We start from the raw sequence: 18,159 nt of genomic DNA on the forward strand, positions 1-18,159 counted from the left end.
TGTGTGCATTTAACTGTTCATTTTAGCTGGGATGCTAGTACTGTTGTATGGCATTTATCGAACTCTTAGCATAATGTACGCTAACAAGAGAAACAATTATTGCTTGATCGTAGTTTCGACTACATAAGAAGCGCCAATGTAGCCAGTGAGGCTTATGCAGGCACACCCGTGCAAAGACCCACCATGTATTTAGGTATAGGAAGATTACTTGAAAAAGGCCTGGCAAAGCATACACAAGCCATTGTTTGTTTACCAGTCAATACGCTATTTTTTGTTGAATATAGATTGAGCTAATTGACGCAGTGGCTTGACGCAATGAATTCTGTGAATAGGGATATACTGGGAAATCCTTGATGTTAGCCCTTGAAAAGAATATGATTATGTTTATGAATGAACGCCTCATTGAGTATGTGCATCAATGCCTGGGTGGATGTGCTTTAAGTAATTAGCGCAAGGGGATTGACGCTTCTTTATGAAATAGATTGTAGCTCACTAGGTAGGGCGTATATCTTTCCATACTGTATAGGCGACTTTAAATCTAGAGACCATCGATGCAATACAAATTCTCATTACGTGGTCTTTGGGGCAATATAAATAAACAATATCGTGTTATTGACAATGATTTTAACCCTTAATGTATACCACACTAAACAGAAAATTGAATATAATTGTCAAAAACATTGACAGTGTTACTCATGATATAAATTACCGAAACATACAAATGAGGACTGGGTTATAAAACAATATAATCATCCGTGTGTGCATCACACCCTGAACAACACAATGCGTCTAATGAATGAATCCACAACTTTACTTGCATGTTTACAAGGTTCTGGCAGCTAAGACTTAATCAGTTGGTCACGCAAACGAACTAATAAGGAACCCTCTGCGATCGAAAAGATTATAATAATGAAACCATATAGCTACAAGATTACGGTGTAAGCCAGATTAAAAATGCTCTAATAATCGTCAATTTACAAAGAGTTCAGTAAACGCCCACAATAGGAATTATTTGAAACCATAGCCTGGCTCTAATTACGGATGAAGGGGTTCATTACAACATCATAATCTCCAGAAGATCAGATGTAATCTTTCTTCTTTGACTTAAAAAGATGACTTACAATGGTTTAATTCTTTGAAAGGAAATGGTATGCTCCGTGCGTGTGTAATCCTACATACATTTTGAGACGTGATTTTCAGCACGAACGTCATACTGTAATGATTCTATGATTCCAAAACCTTGCAATACACGAAGCCGATTTTTTTCCTTCTTCTTCCTTTTAAAACACACGGTCATGTGCCCCTTTTCCCAGTTCAGTTCAGTTTATTTTATTTTTTGCACGGCACCAACCTCAGCCAAAGGCTGTTCTTCTGTTGGTCCGTGCGCAATATAAAAATTACATGTACAATAATAAGATAACACATATTATCATAACATATGAAATATTAAAAAACAAAAAAACAAAAACAAGAACATAAGTATACAAAGAAAAATTAAAATTTACGAACCAAGATACTACTACCAAGACCCCCCCCCCCCCCGTCGGCAGTTATTCTTTCCAAACAGCGTTATTTTAGATTTTGTAGTTATATAAATAGATATTTAAGCGAACAAAATATAAAATTAATATTTATATTACCCGTGATTTAAATACAGAGAAAGACATATTTTTTACGTTCATAGGTAGCTGATTCCAAGATTTAATGCCTTTATAACATTTCCAAGATTTAATGCCTTTATAACATAAGCTCCTTTTCTTAAAATTCATATGTGGTTTTGGCAGTTCTAACGTTTTATGAGCATTTCTCAAGCTATAATGATATTCTTTAATAACAAAGTACTTTCTAAACCCACCATATATCATATCATGCACTATTTTATACGAAATACATAGAACATGTTCATCTCTCCATTTTGATAGATTGTCTAAATCCGAATTTAACATTGGTCGAGGAAATCTGACAAAAGCTAGCGAGATTTTCATGTCAATCTGATGGAAAACGATACCCTTTTTTTCATTTGTGAAATGCTCACGTGTATTGCGAAGTGTTAAGTGATATCCATTACTCCTTTTTATATATACACAATTGCAGATGCATGAACAATCGGCCACGTGCAGTTTCGTGCACGTGGACGACTTGCTAGAAAGTTACACCAGAATAAATCGTTAATTTGCTGGGATGAATGATACTAAAACCGATTTATGGTATGAAATTCCATTATACAGAGATAAATTATTTACCGCAATAGTATTGATCGTTGATTAAGCGGCTTTCCAATGTGTTGCCTGCTGAGAGCCAGAAGGGCATTATCTATGTGTTACAGTGTGTGTGTTAACGCCTTTTCGGCTCCAAACAAAAGATTATGTCTAATGACTACCAGACGAGTCGCGGGAGTGGGAAAATGAGATGTCAAGATTTTTTTCTCAATCGAGTTAAATCTGTCTTTGTTTTTAAGCTTTGAAATCCTCGGAAGTCTTTGTAAATGAAACTCTGGCAAGAAATCAGTTATGAGAAGTTAAATCTTAAGAAAAGGGACATTTTTGACAAAGGGATTTCTATAGATATAGATTGTAGATTCTTGTTTATATATTTGATATAAACCGAGCTTAGAATCGGCTTCCGTCTTTGCCGGTCTCCCAGGCCGTGGGACAACTAGGTTGAGGTTATGGAAACACACGTAACTGATTTTATATTCTGAAAATTATTAAAATTTGTTTGAGCGGGAACGTCCTTTGGGTGTTACCATGGTCAAATAAAATATAGCTTCACAGTACAAAGGTTCTCACGTCATAAGGATATTCCGAATCAGACGAAGAATAAGAAGAAGGAAAAATAGAACCAAAAAAAGGTACGAAATAGATATTTAATCCTGTGAAACCTTAAACCTCGGATCAGTGTATTCAACGTCAGTAAACATGGCGACGTAGACGTTTAGCTAAAGAGCGTTGTCAATGTCAAAATTAGATTTGTGTTTCTTCAAGGCAATTTATGTTGCAAAACTATCCTTGAAAGCCTTACCGGTCAATACCACCAGCTCGCAATTATAATGTCGGCTAAAAGGCATCGTTTAAAGGTAAAGACCAGTTATGGTCATGCGATTGCATTGTGAAAGAAACGATGTGGAATCGATCAGAAAAGGTTGATCATCTAGCATCTAGCATCTGCAAGGTTCTGGAATCATCAAAATGATAAGAAATTTGGCCCATTCTTCGTAAAGTTACAAGCACTATACACAGAAAGATGTATATGGGACTACCCTATATCTCTCAAGGACCATGAGAGAAACAAATTTACCAAATATATGAATTAGTAGGCGGTTTCCCGGCAAATTTTTTATCATCATGTATTAGTCAAAACATATTCTTTCACATGATTGGTAATGAGAGCTTCCATTTCATTTTTTGAAATTGGGGTGTTTCCAATACTGGTCTTTACCTTTAACAATGTTAAATCTGAGATGCATGACCGTAAGTGTAATCAGTGTCTTTGATGGTGTAATATTGAAGCTCTAAAAAGTTACGCTTCAAAATGATCATAAAGTGCCTCAAAAAAGTAAAAATCTTTGAGAGACTGATTTTACCATACTCATTTTCCCCAATAGATTGTAGTGTTAGAAAAATCGTAAGGAAAACGAAAAATTCGATTTCGTTTTCCAATCATAAATATCTTGATAATCAGAGAAGTGATCTGTTGTAAAAGTCATTAGATTCCTGACTTAGCTAAAGGTTTATCATCAAGATTGCAGCATGAGCTAAATCCAGAATTTTGTTTAAGAATCTGAGGCAATGTTACCGAGTCACTTTAATGTAGTATAGGCCGGGGATGAAATTTCAGCTTCGATCACGCTTGCCAGCATTTTCAAGAAATCATTCCAAGGACAACTTCTATATATATACTCTTTTGTGTTTCCTTTAGATATCACATTCTGATTGATTCTTTTTGGCGCATTCTAAAATGATACACACAAAGCTTTTACAGGTTTGAATTGTCCTAGGTTGATTTCTCGAGGGTCCTTTTGGACGGGTTTGTGTTATTCGGCAACAGTTGAACTGAAGGATCGGGTTTAAGCTGTTGAATTGATTATTAATATGTCACGACGCGGTGTCAGTATCTTGATCTTTGTAATATTGTTGTTATCATTTCTGAAAGCATTACTCTCGTGAGTATTGTGTCAACATTCGTATCGTCGTCGTTAACGTCCTTGTTTCCATAGTGACAAGATGCGACAACATATCTTCATCCTTTAAATTGGTCCTGTAGGAGATCTTGGATCAGTGGTAGATATGAAGTTATAAAACATCCTTGTTTAACATGCATAGGATCCTCATGGTAAACATCATTGTCAGAATTTATCCCCATGGTGATGAGATGCGATGGAAAATGTATCGTCCATCTATAAAATTGGTCTACTGGGAACAATAATTTGTTAATATGAATCTATCGAACATAATTTAACAATAGAGAGAAAGAGATTGGAAAGGTTGACATTGTTGCAAAGCGTTATTAGTTTCTCTGACTTATAGATCACCTCGCACATATTTATTTGAAAGTGCAGCCTCCATGATTTCATAATCTAAATGCTTTTATATATATCTGTATATATGTATACAAACGTACGTATACAAACACACGCACATAATGTTCCCGTCATTTTATGCCAAACATGGACTTCATAACACATTACACAAATTGTGTATGTCTACTTGAGAGACAATTCATCTCGTCGGGTTACAAATAATATATATCTCCCATGATTCCCAAACAGGCAATATAGAGAAATTCGAAACTTCGCTTTCCTGAAAAAGAAAATTGGAAAACGCCAGTGAAATAGGGCACATAGATAACCTTGTGAGAAAAACCCATACCCATTATAATCGTGCCTTCTAACAGTAATAACTCCCAGGTACCGCCGTTATGTCTTTGGAACACCTGCTGCAGATAGTAGCTTATTAATACATTCACCCTCTTCCCTGCATGCTACGTCACAATGGTATTGCTGAGGTGTATTATGATTACTACATACAGCTCTCCGCTTCTCTTTCTCCCACCGTTTTGTTAGTATTTCATTAACAATGTTTATACTAACGATACTTGTGTAGTGATATTTTCCATAAAGTGATTAAAAGTTTGTATTCATTGGATTGTAATTGTGTAGGCCTATATGCTTTGAGCATCGTATCTGAGCATTAAGGTGCATTGAGGAGGGGAAATCCCGTTTAAATCCAGTTCCTGCCATTACATAATGGTTAAAGTTTGATCATGCAATAGTATTTTGACACTTAAAGTTTCAAAGCAATCTTTAAAGGTAAAGACCAGTTATGGTCATGCGATTGCATTGTGAAAGAAACGTTGTGGAATCGATCAGAAAAGGTTGATCATCTAGCATCTAGCATCTGCAAGGTTCTGGAATCATCAAAATGATAAGAAATTTGGCCCATTCTTCGTAAAGTTACAAGCACTATACACAGAAAGATGTATATGGGACTACCCTATATCCCTCACAGTCCATGAGAGAAACAAATCTACCAAATATATAAATTAGTAGGCGGTTTCCCGGCAATCTTTTTTATCGTTGTGTATTAGTCAAAACATATTCTTTCACATGATTGGTAATGAGAGCTTCCATTTCATTTTTTGAAATTGGGGCGTTTCCAATACTGGTCTTTACATTTAACAGGATTCAAACTTCTCTTTAATTCGTCCTTGCCCTTAGATCTTGGTTTAAAACACACCGCTAATACGAATAATCCTGCTCATTCTGAAGTTCCATTAGCATCGTCAGGAAAATGACATTTTGCAGAAAGTAAAAGGGGATAGAATTACAGAAAAGGAGAAACAGAATAAATGGAAATAACGTAAACAGATGAACGCAAAGAGAGAGGGAGACATAGGGACAGAGATAGAGAGAGAGGGAGAGTAGACAATATACATGAAGGGAGAAACATAGATAGCCTATTAGTGAAACTAGGATAAACAACAAGGACGGGAAATAGAGAAAGAGGGGTAGAGACTAGAGAGAGAGAGAAAGGAAGGAAGAGAGATAGAAGGAGAGGGGGGGGGGGGGGGGCGGGGGTGGTAATGATAAAGTGGCGCATTAATGTGTTTCCATAATGTCTGTAACTGGTATACACTAATGGGAAATATGGATTTGAAAGTATGCTGATTCGCGTTTACCTAGCTCTGTCCCTCGCGAGTTCTTTTTGGAGAACAAAAATGAGCACTTAACGGAACGGTTTGCCTTCCGGGTACGATTCCCCCTCCCACCCAATTTATGCAAGTTGGGGCGTGTTCATGCTTCACTTTTTCTGGCCAGAATCAGGCATCTGTTACGCGTTTAGTTTAAAACATGGTTGCGTCCATGCTTACTTTTGTAGAAACACCGAAAAACGGCGATCACGATCGTCGATCGTAAACTCACAAAAAGATGCGTTTACAATTTGTAAACGCGTTTAAATGGGGTCAACGCACTGACCTCTAGTGGGTCTACGTAGCATGCACAGTGAAGGTTTGCGAATCCAGCTGGAAGACCAATTAAGGCCACACACGGAGAATTGCCTCGATGAGCCAGAGAAGTAAGCATGAACAGTACACCGTGGAACTGCGATCACGATGAGCGTTTACGATGAGCGTTTCAGATCGCTCATTCTACCTTCAAAATCAAGCATGAACGCGCCCTTGGAATAATATTAAAGGAGGAGGAGGCAGAAGAAGCTTCTATGTACAGTTCGTATAGCCTACGGTACTTAACTTACATAAGCCATTTCTTTCTTACATGAGATGGTAAAGCCTCTCCTTCTCCGCCCACAACCCCGGCATAAACAAACTGAACCATTTCCACTTACATTGTTTACCTGTAGTCTGGATTCATATACTCAAAAAGTGTTGTCTTTCAAAACTAGTCTGGGTTCTGGAGAAATAAGTAGCACCCAATTGTGTAATGGTTTCCCTTTTTGTTCAAACTTTACTTCATCTCTGTATATCGCTTACCCTTTTCACCTGCAGTCATATCTGTTTTATCTCTGAATCTTGTTCTTCATATTGTTTTCCAATATTTTCTCATTTTGCAGGCTGTTTAAAATTGGTCATGAATCGGGAAAAGCTAGCCAATTGAACCTAATTGTCTGATAATAATAATATTAGGTCCATTTTTATAGCGCAACTACTATGTGGAAAATTACTCTACTGCGCTTAACATGAAATATCATATCATTACCCGGGCCGTAGCTGAACCGCCAAAATAAAGCTTTAAAAAAAAAAAATGTAGATTGATGTCTTGCCAAATGACATTGGTGACGCGGCGTGACTCGAACCGCCAACCGTGTTAACCACAGTCGAGTGACGTGTCCGCTGGATAACTACACCTCTTGCAATATATTTTATAAACTTATCCAAGCAGTGTAAAGTAATCTCTGAACATTGTTTTGTCTTTTCAGATCTTTTGTACAAGCAAACTGTCCTTCAGCATGACATGCAGATGAACATGGAAGTCCTAGACACATGCACCAGGGTAAGAGTCTAGTTTCTCCTATATCTTCCTTATTTTCCTTTCTTTTATTTCGTCCACCCCCTGAAATCTTTTAAAACGCCTTTCCCAGGGCAAAATGTAAGGATGTATGTGTAGAACAATTTATTATTTATAAACAGGAACACAATAGCCAAGTCCATTCTCTATGCCGCCTATGGCGAACATTACCATGATTAAAATAGCGCACATGTATAACGTAATACGATCATGATTTCTAAAGGGTATGACATGAAAAGTTCATTGAAATTGCCTATGAGGTGATGTTCTTCTTTATGGACGTTTTGAGGAATAAAGAGTTAGAACATGAGAGAAATGTCAATCGTTTACATGGTCAGTCTCTTTGCCAGGCTGGCTTGTGGGCTAAAGCCAATCCGAGCAATGATCTATGATATATAATAAAGTATTGAAATTGCTATTGAGTCAAATATCTTAAAACCTTCGGGGTCTTGTTTTTGTGACAATGATATTGTGATGCTATTATGTTTATCCATTATGTTTATCCATTTCAGACTGACCTGATGAAAAACCGAGATGATCACATCCGCTGGGGCAACGGATTCGTTCTGGCATACAGCGTCTGTAATCGCGAAACATTCCGTCCCATCGAAGGTCAAATCCGCTACCTACAACGCTGCAAATCACCCTGCTCCATCCCGATCGCCATCGTCGCCAACATGGTTGACCTCGAACACAGACGGGAGGTCAATCCCGAGGAAGGTCGTGACCTCGCCGACGAGTACGGATGCCATTTTTTCGAGGTGTCGGCCGCTGAGGGCAGCATGGACATTCGCGAGGCATTCCTGACGATACTACGCGAGCTGCACGAATCGAAGAAGTCCAATTTACAAATGAAGCGCAGACGCAGTAGCGTCACGCGGAATGTGGCCAATAAGGTGATGCAAGCTGTGTTTGGATCGCCGAGAAGGTCACGGAAGATTTCGCTACCTTGACACACCAAGTGGTTATCATGAGGTGATCATCGGGGGATCATGTGATAATTTTCAATGTCTTATGTTGCAACCATGTGTTTTTCATGACTGCATTTTGCATAATCTTTGAAAGGTCATTTGAACCACGTGCGGACAGCATGGCGACCACGAGCTGACGTCGTGATTATGCATTGACCCCACAGGGTATACAATCGCCCTTGTTATAACATATCATGTGGATATTTTGGCGTCATGTGTCTATTCCTTTGAATGATCGATGTTAAACTTTGAATGTTTTCATGTTTGATTTTTGTTCATGCGGTCAGAATCCATGGCCGAAAGTTGTCAAAAAATGGTCAAAAAACTCGAACGGTGGACTTTGACGAGAAACTTAAGTCAAAACAAGACCAGGGGGGTGTTTCACAAAGATCCTAAGTTGAACTTATCTCTAAGTTGGACTTAAAAAATATGGAAAGCCATTAGCATCTTTGAAAATATTTTGTAAAAGTTATTTTGAAAGGCATTCATTGTTTATTGAAATCATTCATATTTTCTATCATCAAGGAGATTTCATGTTCTGGATGTGGAATTAATAAAAAGTCTAAAATACTTGAATTTCTGCTTTTGAACATATTTCATTTAAAGACTCCAATGGCTGTCCATAATTTTTAAGTCCAACTTAGAGTTAAGTTCTACTTAGGATCTTTGTGAAACACCCCCCAGAAGACAAGTCTGATTGCGTGAATATCAACAAACAGACCTGCCTGTCGCATGTTATGCTGATATATCGTTTCTGATGACATTTACAGTTCTTGTTAGAATTACGTGATAAACGATTTTGGCTTTATTTATTTTATCCGACCAGTGAGCATTTTTCTACATCAAGTTATTGTATTGATGAAAAACCAATGGTACTATTATTATGAAATGTACTAGGCTGTATGATGCTTCATACATAGCTCCGTTCACCTACTGTGTTTGCATTGAGTGCATTTGTGGGTATTTAAACTAAAATGTAATTTTTTTTTGTTGAGAAAAATTGTTTAAATTAAGCACGTGGCTGAAAAGTGTGTGTTCATGGAGAATGTGCGTACATGTACATATATGTATAGTAAAATATGTGCTTAAAACATGTAAAATGTGATATTTTTGTATGAAGCTAAGTTACCAAAGTTTAGTCCTTTGTAAAATCATTTTCCTTTTCTTTTTTCTTTCTTCAGATAAAATTTATTGTTTTAACGTGATTTGCACAACGTGGCGAAGCAGAGTAGTATCAAAGCAAATAATGAATATTTAGTCTTTGAGTTAAATAAATAAGACAACTCGCCCGCTTAATATCAAACTTACTCCAAAGTCGCTCACACTGTCACTCCTGGTGCTCCACTATTTAAGACTAAAATTTAGCTTTAGCACGGCTGCCATTGATTAAGGCGCTTAAACAATAAAATCGTACCAGGTACGTCTGCCCATTAACCTCATCGGGGGTGGAGTGCGGCAAATTGAGATTAATGTTTTTCCAAAGGACATTATTTCTTCGACAGGGAGTCGAACCCCGAACCTTGTTGGTTCATTATTCAATAGACAACATCATTTTTCATCTCTTTTAAACAGTATAACGCTATCACGTTAATGCCTTCAAAATCTGTTGTACCAATGTTATCTTTTTAACAATTTTATCATGCATCCTATATATTAAGCAATTATGTTAAGTAACTTTCTTCTCCTTCTTTTCGCACTGCCTACCCCTCCCCATGTGCCGTCACCCTCCCCGTTAGGGTTGATCTTCGACTCGATGACTGGCCGAGGGACGCCAAATGTTTTAATTTAAACACGTTCTTTTATCATGTTTATTTAAAGAGGGGACTGTATGGCGAGCTCATGGTATCAATAAATCGTACAGATATGTTTCGTTTTTATCAGTCCTCGTAAATCGATGTATATTTCAAGCAAAGAAACATCCCGGGAGATTTTATCGCGAGTAATATATTATATGTGAGTGGTATTCCGGGTAAAGAATGTTTCCAGGCTTTTATGTATGCAATAACATGGATTTCATGCATCAACTGAAGAGTTTCATTTGACACTTTTAAAATGTCTTACTTTCAAAGCCCCCCCCCCCCGTCACCCTCCTCTCCAAAGACACAAAAGCGATCCTCTCTATATAAAGATTAGCCTCTTTGAAAAACGTGCAACTGTACAGTAAAATCTAACTTAATGTTACTGCTCTCTAGAATTTGCAAAGATAATACAATTGTAAGCTGAAACGGATGAAAAGATTTAAGATGTCAGTAGATTGGGACTACAATTTCTCCAAAATTGTACACGAGGAGATGATATTCATAATTAGTATTGAACCTTCCAAAAATGTTGGGTATATCAGCCCCTACCAGTACCTTATCCAATTTTACTGTGATAACTGTGCATACGTTTTAGGCATTTATAAAGTCACAGGAATTGCATAATTACTTTTCACAGCACCAAGTTTATAACGTTAAATCATCGTCTATATGGACATCCTCTAAAATAAGGTCTGATAATATAGACTAAAGGAGAAAGCATGGATGATCAGAAACGGATGGGAATTACAAGCCATCCTGAACTCCTCGAGTAAAACCCACTTTTCCGAGGATTCAAGAGGATTTGCAAATGGAGTTTGAATTGCCTGCGAGCCTAAACCATGCATTATTCATAGAGGGCGTCCTAAGACGATTGTGCTCTCCCTTCCAAATGGATCCTCTCTCGATATCACCTCCCGGAAATTCTAAGCGATCACTTGTTCGTATTACTTGTCATGTGACCTTAACGAACCAATTAATGCATAGCATCCGATGTATTTGCGGGTCCATGCCATGCTCGTTTGCTTTTCTCCTTCGGATGCATTGTTATCACAGTTTTTTTTTATAAAAAGAAGTGGATAGATTTAAAGGTCGTTGATAGACAATATCTACACCTTCGGTTGACTTCCTCAAGGGACATCAAATTGAAACATTTACAAGAGCACTTTAAATATTTATTAGCTGACTTTATATTTCCACCTGAGCCCCGACAAATACTGAACAAACGGTGGTCCTGCGTCTAAATATAGCAACATTGAATTTCCTGCTTCGCTATGCGTTTATATGACCAGTCTCAAACACTTGTTTTATTGAGTCGATTTCCTGTCCGCCTTTCGTAACCTCTTTTTCTCACATCATTTCCTTCCATATTCGTCAAAAAATCCTATTCACCTTTTCTACACAATCTTTCAACGTTTATTCTCTGAGATAATCGATGAAAAACACTTTCTTTACGTTCTATAAAGCTGCTCTTCTGATCCGCTGACCATGTCATAAAGGAACGACGTCAGTTTCGATATCGAGATGAAGTTAAGAAGAACTGCAATGCAATTAGTTATGCGCATGCCCGCAAGGGTGGAGGGGATCACGTGTATAGGAATGTTCGTAAACACAGTCGACCATTACTCAAAAGTCACTGTTTGGGCGCCATGACGGGTTAAAGATAAACTGACTTCTTGTCATTGGATTGTAATGTTTAAAAATAATTGTGTTGAAAGTGATTGAAACAGGTTGATCATGTAATTGATAATTATTGGTGTGTGATGTGAGGTTTTGGAATCATTACAGCTATGAGAAATTGGCCCGGTCTTGCCAAATGCCACAGGCACTGTAAACATAAATAGGAACATGGGACTATACAAACGTGTTGCATGAAAGCGTAGTCCACAACCTTTAGGTGTTACTTTACATATTTTTAATATAAGGAAATTCAAAGAACTGGTCATTTTAAGGGACACTTTTCTTTAATTATACTTCACATCCGGGAGTTCCTTGTCTACGCTACCACAAAAAGATGTTCATATTGGTACTGACACTTATTATCACCATTATTCTCATTATTGTTGTTCTTAATATTGTTTATTTTATCATTGATAATTAATTCAAACTTAATTGATTATTTATTGATTACGTGATTCATTTATTCATGTCTTTATCTATTTATTCATTTGTTTATTTGTTGATGAGTTAGTATATTGGTTTATGAACGATTATTTCAACGTTAATGTTACGTTTATAGCATTCAAAGGCATACAGGTGGTAGTAATCCTATTAACGTTGAAATTATTTTCAGTAATTTTGTATCTTTATTGTAATTTTGATAGATCTTGTACTTCACTAAACATTGTGACTAAAAAAAATGGAAGTACCGGTCTTCTAAAAATTAAAGTTAACCATCCGTCATCAAATTTGTTTCAACATGTGTTTAAGGAATAAGAATGACGTTAAAGAAAACAATGATAATCTCACACCCTCGTTGATAATCTTAATTTACAGCGCCATTGTTCTAATACCGTTCAGAGAAGAAAGAAAGAAACATATTTTGCAATTCTATACTTTAAGATAGAGATTGGGGAACAGATGAAAGACCTTATCGACTAAATGATTTTGATGTGACTATCATACGAAATAACCTTCTTCTAAAATGCGTTTAACTTTTTTTTTTAGTTCTAAATATTATGTGGATGCGTCATCGTGTGAATACGAAAAGCTGTGCAATATATTTTTGTTGTCGATGTAAATTATTCTTATAAAGTACTGTAAATTAAATGGAAGATGGACGCTTAAAGTTACATCTAGATGTGCTTTATATACATATTAAAACGTTTTTATACGTAAACTGAACTAAAATTCTAAATCGAGTTTGTTATAGCCTTTCATAGCTTTCTGACATGAGCGCTATTTGAGAGAGAAAAGAGAGAGAGAGAGAGAGAGAGAGAGAGATTCTGCTAGAAATTACTTTATTACCAGCCTTACATATACTTGACTGATCTCTGAGAAGTGTCTAACTTTTGTTTTTAAGTGGCCAAAACATGTAGAGCGTGTGTGCAGCGCTTTGTAACTGCAAGGAAAAGGCGCTATATCAAATATCTTTTGGATTGGATTGGATTGGATATAGAGAGAGGGACAGAAATAGAGACACAGGGAGAATGACAGACAGATAGATAGAGATGCACACTTACAGAGAAAGAGAGAGAGAGAAAAAAAATACAACAAGCCATTTTGGCCAAGGACAAATAAACGAATGACATTTTGTGATGACTATACATGATAACTCGGTGACGACGATTGTGATAAAATGAAGATGTCGATGCTGGGCTGCTGCTGCTGCTGCTGATGATGATGATGACAAAGATAATCACAATGATGAAGATGTCAATGATGACAATAATGATAGCGATGAAGGGTTGGGATTTGGGACACCCATATCAATCAAACATATAGAGGTGATGCTGTATCGGAAAGAACATCTCGAGGTGATAATTACATGGTGATTGAAACAAATACGAAATGGTGTGCGTACAAACTCGAAACGATGTTGACACAAACTAATTTGAAATACGAATAAAATCATTTCCGAGTTTTGAGTTCTAGGAAGAGGTGGGAAATAATTTGTGAGCGTTTTCATTGTATTATGCAAGTGTGGAAGAACATCAGATAAAAACGTTCCATGAAAAGCCTGGCTCTTCAAATGCCTTAATATTAAAAATATGGCATGTCATACACATGATACATCATACCAATTGAGACGGATATTTATGCCACATGTTCGTGTAGCCCCATATCTTTTTTGTGTACAGTGCTGGTTACTTTATCAAGACTGGGCCAAATTGCTTATCATTTTGATGACCCCAGAACCCATATGCTAGATGATCAACCTTTTCTGATCGATTCCACACCGTTTCTTTCACGATGCTATCGCCTGACCAGAACTCAACTTTATCTTTAAGATGGCCTCTAAAGTTTCTTTTACAATCGAATTGTGTGAGCCGTCCTCAATGTCTCCTGTAAAGGTCTGTTCCATCAATAAGTGACTTTAGAAGAGAAATACAAGAAGAAAATCTATCACGGCCTCCGGAGTTCGATATCTTTCCTCTTTCACCGTAATCAGTTTTGTGAGGAAGAACGGGATAAGATGTCGGTGTTATCTGGTCTTAGTTACGGTTGCTACGGATGATGGGAGATGTGGGACACTCGGGAGGTAGGTGCGACATCTTGCAAAACACTTTATGATACCAATACCGGAAGCAATTATCAATATATGGGGAGAAAGAGAGAGAGAGAGAGAGAAAGAGAGAGAGAGAGAAAGAGAGAGAGAGAGAGAGTGACAGTGAGTTTGTTTTTTTGTGTGTGGGAGAGAGAGAGAGAATGAGAGAGAGAGAAAGAGGGTGTGCGTGAGAAAGAGAATGCGTGCATGAGAGAGAGAGGGAGAAAGAATAGAGAGAGAGAGAGAGAGAGAGAGAGAGAGGGAGAGAGAAAGAGAGAAAGAGATAGAGAGATACATAGATGAATAGAGAGTTAGATATAGATAAAGAAAGAAATTGTGCTTGAGATATATACACATGATTATCTAGAGAGAGAGAGAGAAGGTGATATTGTTGACCGAATTTTAGAACACTAGTAAGAGTTGATGAGCGTGAACAAAAATATAGAAAAAAGCGCGATTAGTCATTGATAACGATTTATTTTATATGGCTAGGTCATTTTCATTTCAAGAAAAAGATTATGTGCGTAGTATTGGGGGCGTACTTTATAGTATTATATGAAGACAATTATTCTTGTGCAATATTGTGAACTCGTTCCACAAAGTCTGTCACCCTCTATAAAGAAAAGAAGGCTTTGAAAACCGTTTGTAACACCATGGTAACACTCCGTCAAACATTACTTTTGTCCTTTTCCGCATCGTAATAGTAGTATGTCCATGTTTAAAGTGTCCGCAACTCCGTTGTCCCCCCCCCCCCTCTATCTCTCTCTCTATCTATTCATGAGGGTATCTCTCTCTCTCTCTCTCTCTCTCTACCTCTCTCTCTTGCTTTCTCTCTCTCTCTCTCTGTATCCACTGTGTCTGTAGGTCTGCTTGTATGCTCCCTCCCCGGACCTCGCCCCTCTCCCTCTCCACCCTCTCTCTCTCTCAATCTCTCTGAGAAGGTCGCTCTATGTCTGGAATGGTATGCTATAGTATATATTTACCAAATAACAATATAACAAGAATAAATAGAAATTTATAGAAAAGTGCGTATTAAATCAAGAATATAGTGAATGGTTGGATAGGTCACTCAGCTTTGTTTACATGCGACCCGTTCTTCTATGGGCTCCAATAAAGAACCCCCCCCCCCCCTCTCTCTCTCTCTCTCTCTCTCTCTCTCTCTCATTCTCATTCTCTTTCTCTTTTTTATGCTTTCTCTCTACTCCTCTTTCTCTCTCTCTCTCTCTTTCTTTCTCTTTCACTCCCCTCTCCCCCACTCCTCCATCTCTCTTTCGCTTCTCTTCCCTTTCCCTCCCTCCTTTTGATTTAGTAGAGGATCAGGAGAGCTTACAACTAAGATGTCGCCATCAGATCATAGCTCCTCCAACATCTTTATCCTTCTGTCTTGACGTCTGTCCCTACATCTCTTTGCGTGCCCCCTTTCTTTACCATTATTACCCACTCCCCATCTCCTTCCCCTCTCTCCCCTCCTCCTCTCTCTCTCTCTCTCTCTCTCTCTCTCTCTCTCTCTCTCTCTCTCTCTCTCTCTATCTCACTCCCCTCTCCCCCTCTTCTCCCTCCCTCTTTCGCTTCTTTTCTCTTCCCCTCTCTCCTTCCGATTTAGTAGAGGACAGAAGATATTACAACTCAGATCATATCTCCTCCAACCTCTTTATCCCTCTGTCTTTACGTCTGTCCCTGCATCTCTTTGCGTCTCCTTCTTTCTTCACCATCATTACTAACTCCCCCTCTCCCCTCCCCATCCCCCCTCCCTCTCTCTCTCTCTCTCTCTCTCTCTCTCTCTTTTCTTCCCTCTCTCCTCCCTCTCTCTTTTGCTTCTTGTTTCCCCCATTACTCCCTCTGATTTAGTAAAGGATCAGGAAAGCTTACAACTATGATGTCGTCATCAGATCATATCTCCTCAAACGTCTTTATCCTTCTGTCTTGACGTCTGTCCCTGCATCTCTTTGCGTGCCCCATTTCTTTACCAACATTATTCGCTCCCCTCTCCTCCTCTCTTTATCGCTCCTTCTCTCCTCCTCTCTCCTTTTGATTTAGTAGAGAATTAGAAGAGCTTACAACTATGATGTCGTCATCAGATCATAGCTCCTGTCTTGACGTCTGTCCCTGCATCTCTTTCCGTGCCCCTTTCCTTACCATCCTTACTCTCTCTTTCTCTCCCCCTCCCCCTCTCTTTCTCTCTCTCCCTCTCCCTCTCCCCTCTTCTCCTCTCCTCCCTCTCTCTTTCGCTTCTTTTGTCTTCCCCTCTCTCCTTCCGATTTAGTAGAGGATCAGGAAAGCTTACAACTATGATGTCGTCATCAGATCGTATCTCCTCCAACGTCTTTACCCTTCCGTCTTGACGTCTGTCCTATAGCATCTCTCTTTGAGTCTCTTACTTTCTTTACCCTGAATACTCAATCCCCTCTCTCCCTCTCTTGTTCGCTTCTTCTCTCCCTCTATATCCTTTGATTTAGTAGAGGATCAGGAAAGCTTACAACTATGATGTCGTCATCAGATCATATCTCCTCAAACGTCTTTATCCTTCTGTCTTTACGTCCGTCCCTGCATCTCTTTTTTTACCCTCACCACTATCACACACACACACTCTCTCTCTCTCTCTCTCTCTCTCTCTCTCTCTCTCTCTCTCTCTCTCTCTCTCTCTCTCTCTCTTTCTCTCCATCCATCTCCTTTCGATTGAGTAGATAATCCAAAGACCTAACGACCATTATGATGTCATCGTGGTTCCTCTGACATTTCCAATGCTATCGATTTTTTCAGGATGTTTCCTCTTTATTCGCTCAATTGCTCCTTCTAGCTTCTCCTGTCCGAGTCCGGTGTTCTTATATGCATGGTCAGGTCGCCAGGTGAATGGGGGATGGGGGTTGAGGGAATTCTTGAACGCAGAAACGTGAACTGTAAAACTATATACCGCATCAACGGGTAATATGCAAGTGCGTACGTTGTCACAACCATTTGGCATTTTCTTAAAGTATAAAACCATCATTATTGAATTTATTGTAAAATAAAAAAATGTATACAATTAGGTTCACCTGAACAATATAAATATTAGAAGTAACAGGTTATGAAGGCTATTACGAAACAAATCATTATTTGAACATGCATTTTTATTCATAATGTCCATTTTAAAGGTCCCATTTGCAGGCCAAAGAAATGAAAAGGGTATTTCAACGACATTTGGAAGACAATACTTATTTAAAACTTCCCTCAAAACGAAAAGGCTTGAAGATATCTTTTTGTGGGAAAATAATGAGCGTTAGTTGTCGAAACAACGCATAATTTGAATATAGGACACTTCTAACGTTTTAATTTCACAGATAGGACATACGTGACGTATTCATAATTCGATGTTGGCTGCAAATGGGACATAGTACCTTTAGTGAGCGTTATATTAGGATCCTATAAAGCCGTTGCGACAAATCAAAGCAACCGACATTTGAAAAAAGAAAAACAGTTTAAACTTGTTCGAGAACGCCATTTCTTATGCTCCTTATCCACGATTGTGCGATAAGAGAGACATGGAGAGAAGGAGCTGAAGGGTCACTGAATTTGACAAAGCTGACAGCAGTGTGCAAAAGCATGCGTGCTAAATATTAAGGTTGGTTGAAGCTTTAAGAAATATTTTGAAATCTATTCGCCGAAACCGAGTCACATCAAGTC

At 38.2% G+C, this 18,159-nt stretch overlaps 1 protein-coding gene across 1 annotated transcript in view; it reads left to right on the forward strand.

Moving 5' to 3' along the window:
* Positions 1-8,862, forward strand: part of LOC581260 (ras-related and estrogen-regulated growth inhibitor) — a 49,769-nt gene extending 40,907 nt beyond the window's left edge. Inside the window, exons 4-5 of the mRNA XM_030988032.1 lie at positions 7,437-7,510; positions 8,038-8,862. Coding sequence (XP_030843892.1) covers positions 7,437-7,510; positions 8,038-8,478 — 515 coding nt within the window. The 3' untranslated portion in view covers positions 8,479-8,862. The remainder of the gene's footprint in view (positions 1-7,436; positions 7,511-8,037) is intronic.
* Positions 8,863-18,159: the final 9,297 nt, after the last annotated feature.

This window comes from Strongylocentrotus purpuratus, unplaced genomic scaffold (assembly GCF_000002235.5).
Source record: "Strongylocentrotus purpuratus isolate Spur 01 unplaced genomic scaffold, Spur_5.0 spur5_scaffold_17, whole genome shotgun sequence".
Lineage (NCBI taxonomy): Eukaryota > Metazoa > Echinodermata > Echinoidea > Camarodonta > Strongylocentrotidae > Strongylocentrotus > Strongylocentrotus purpuratus.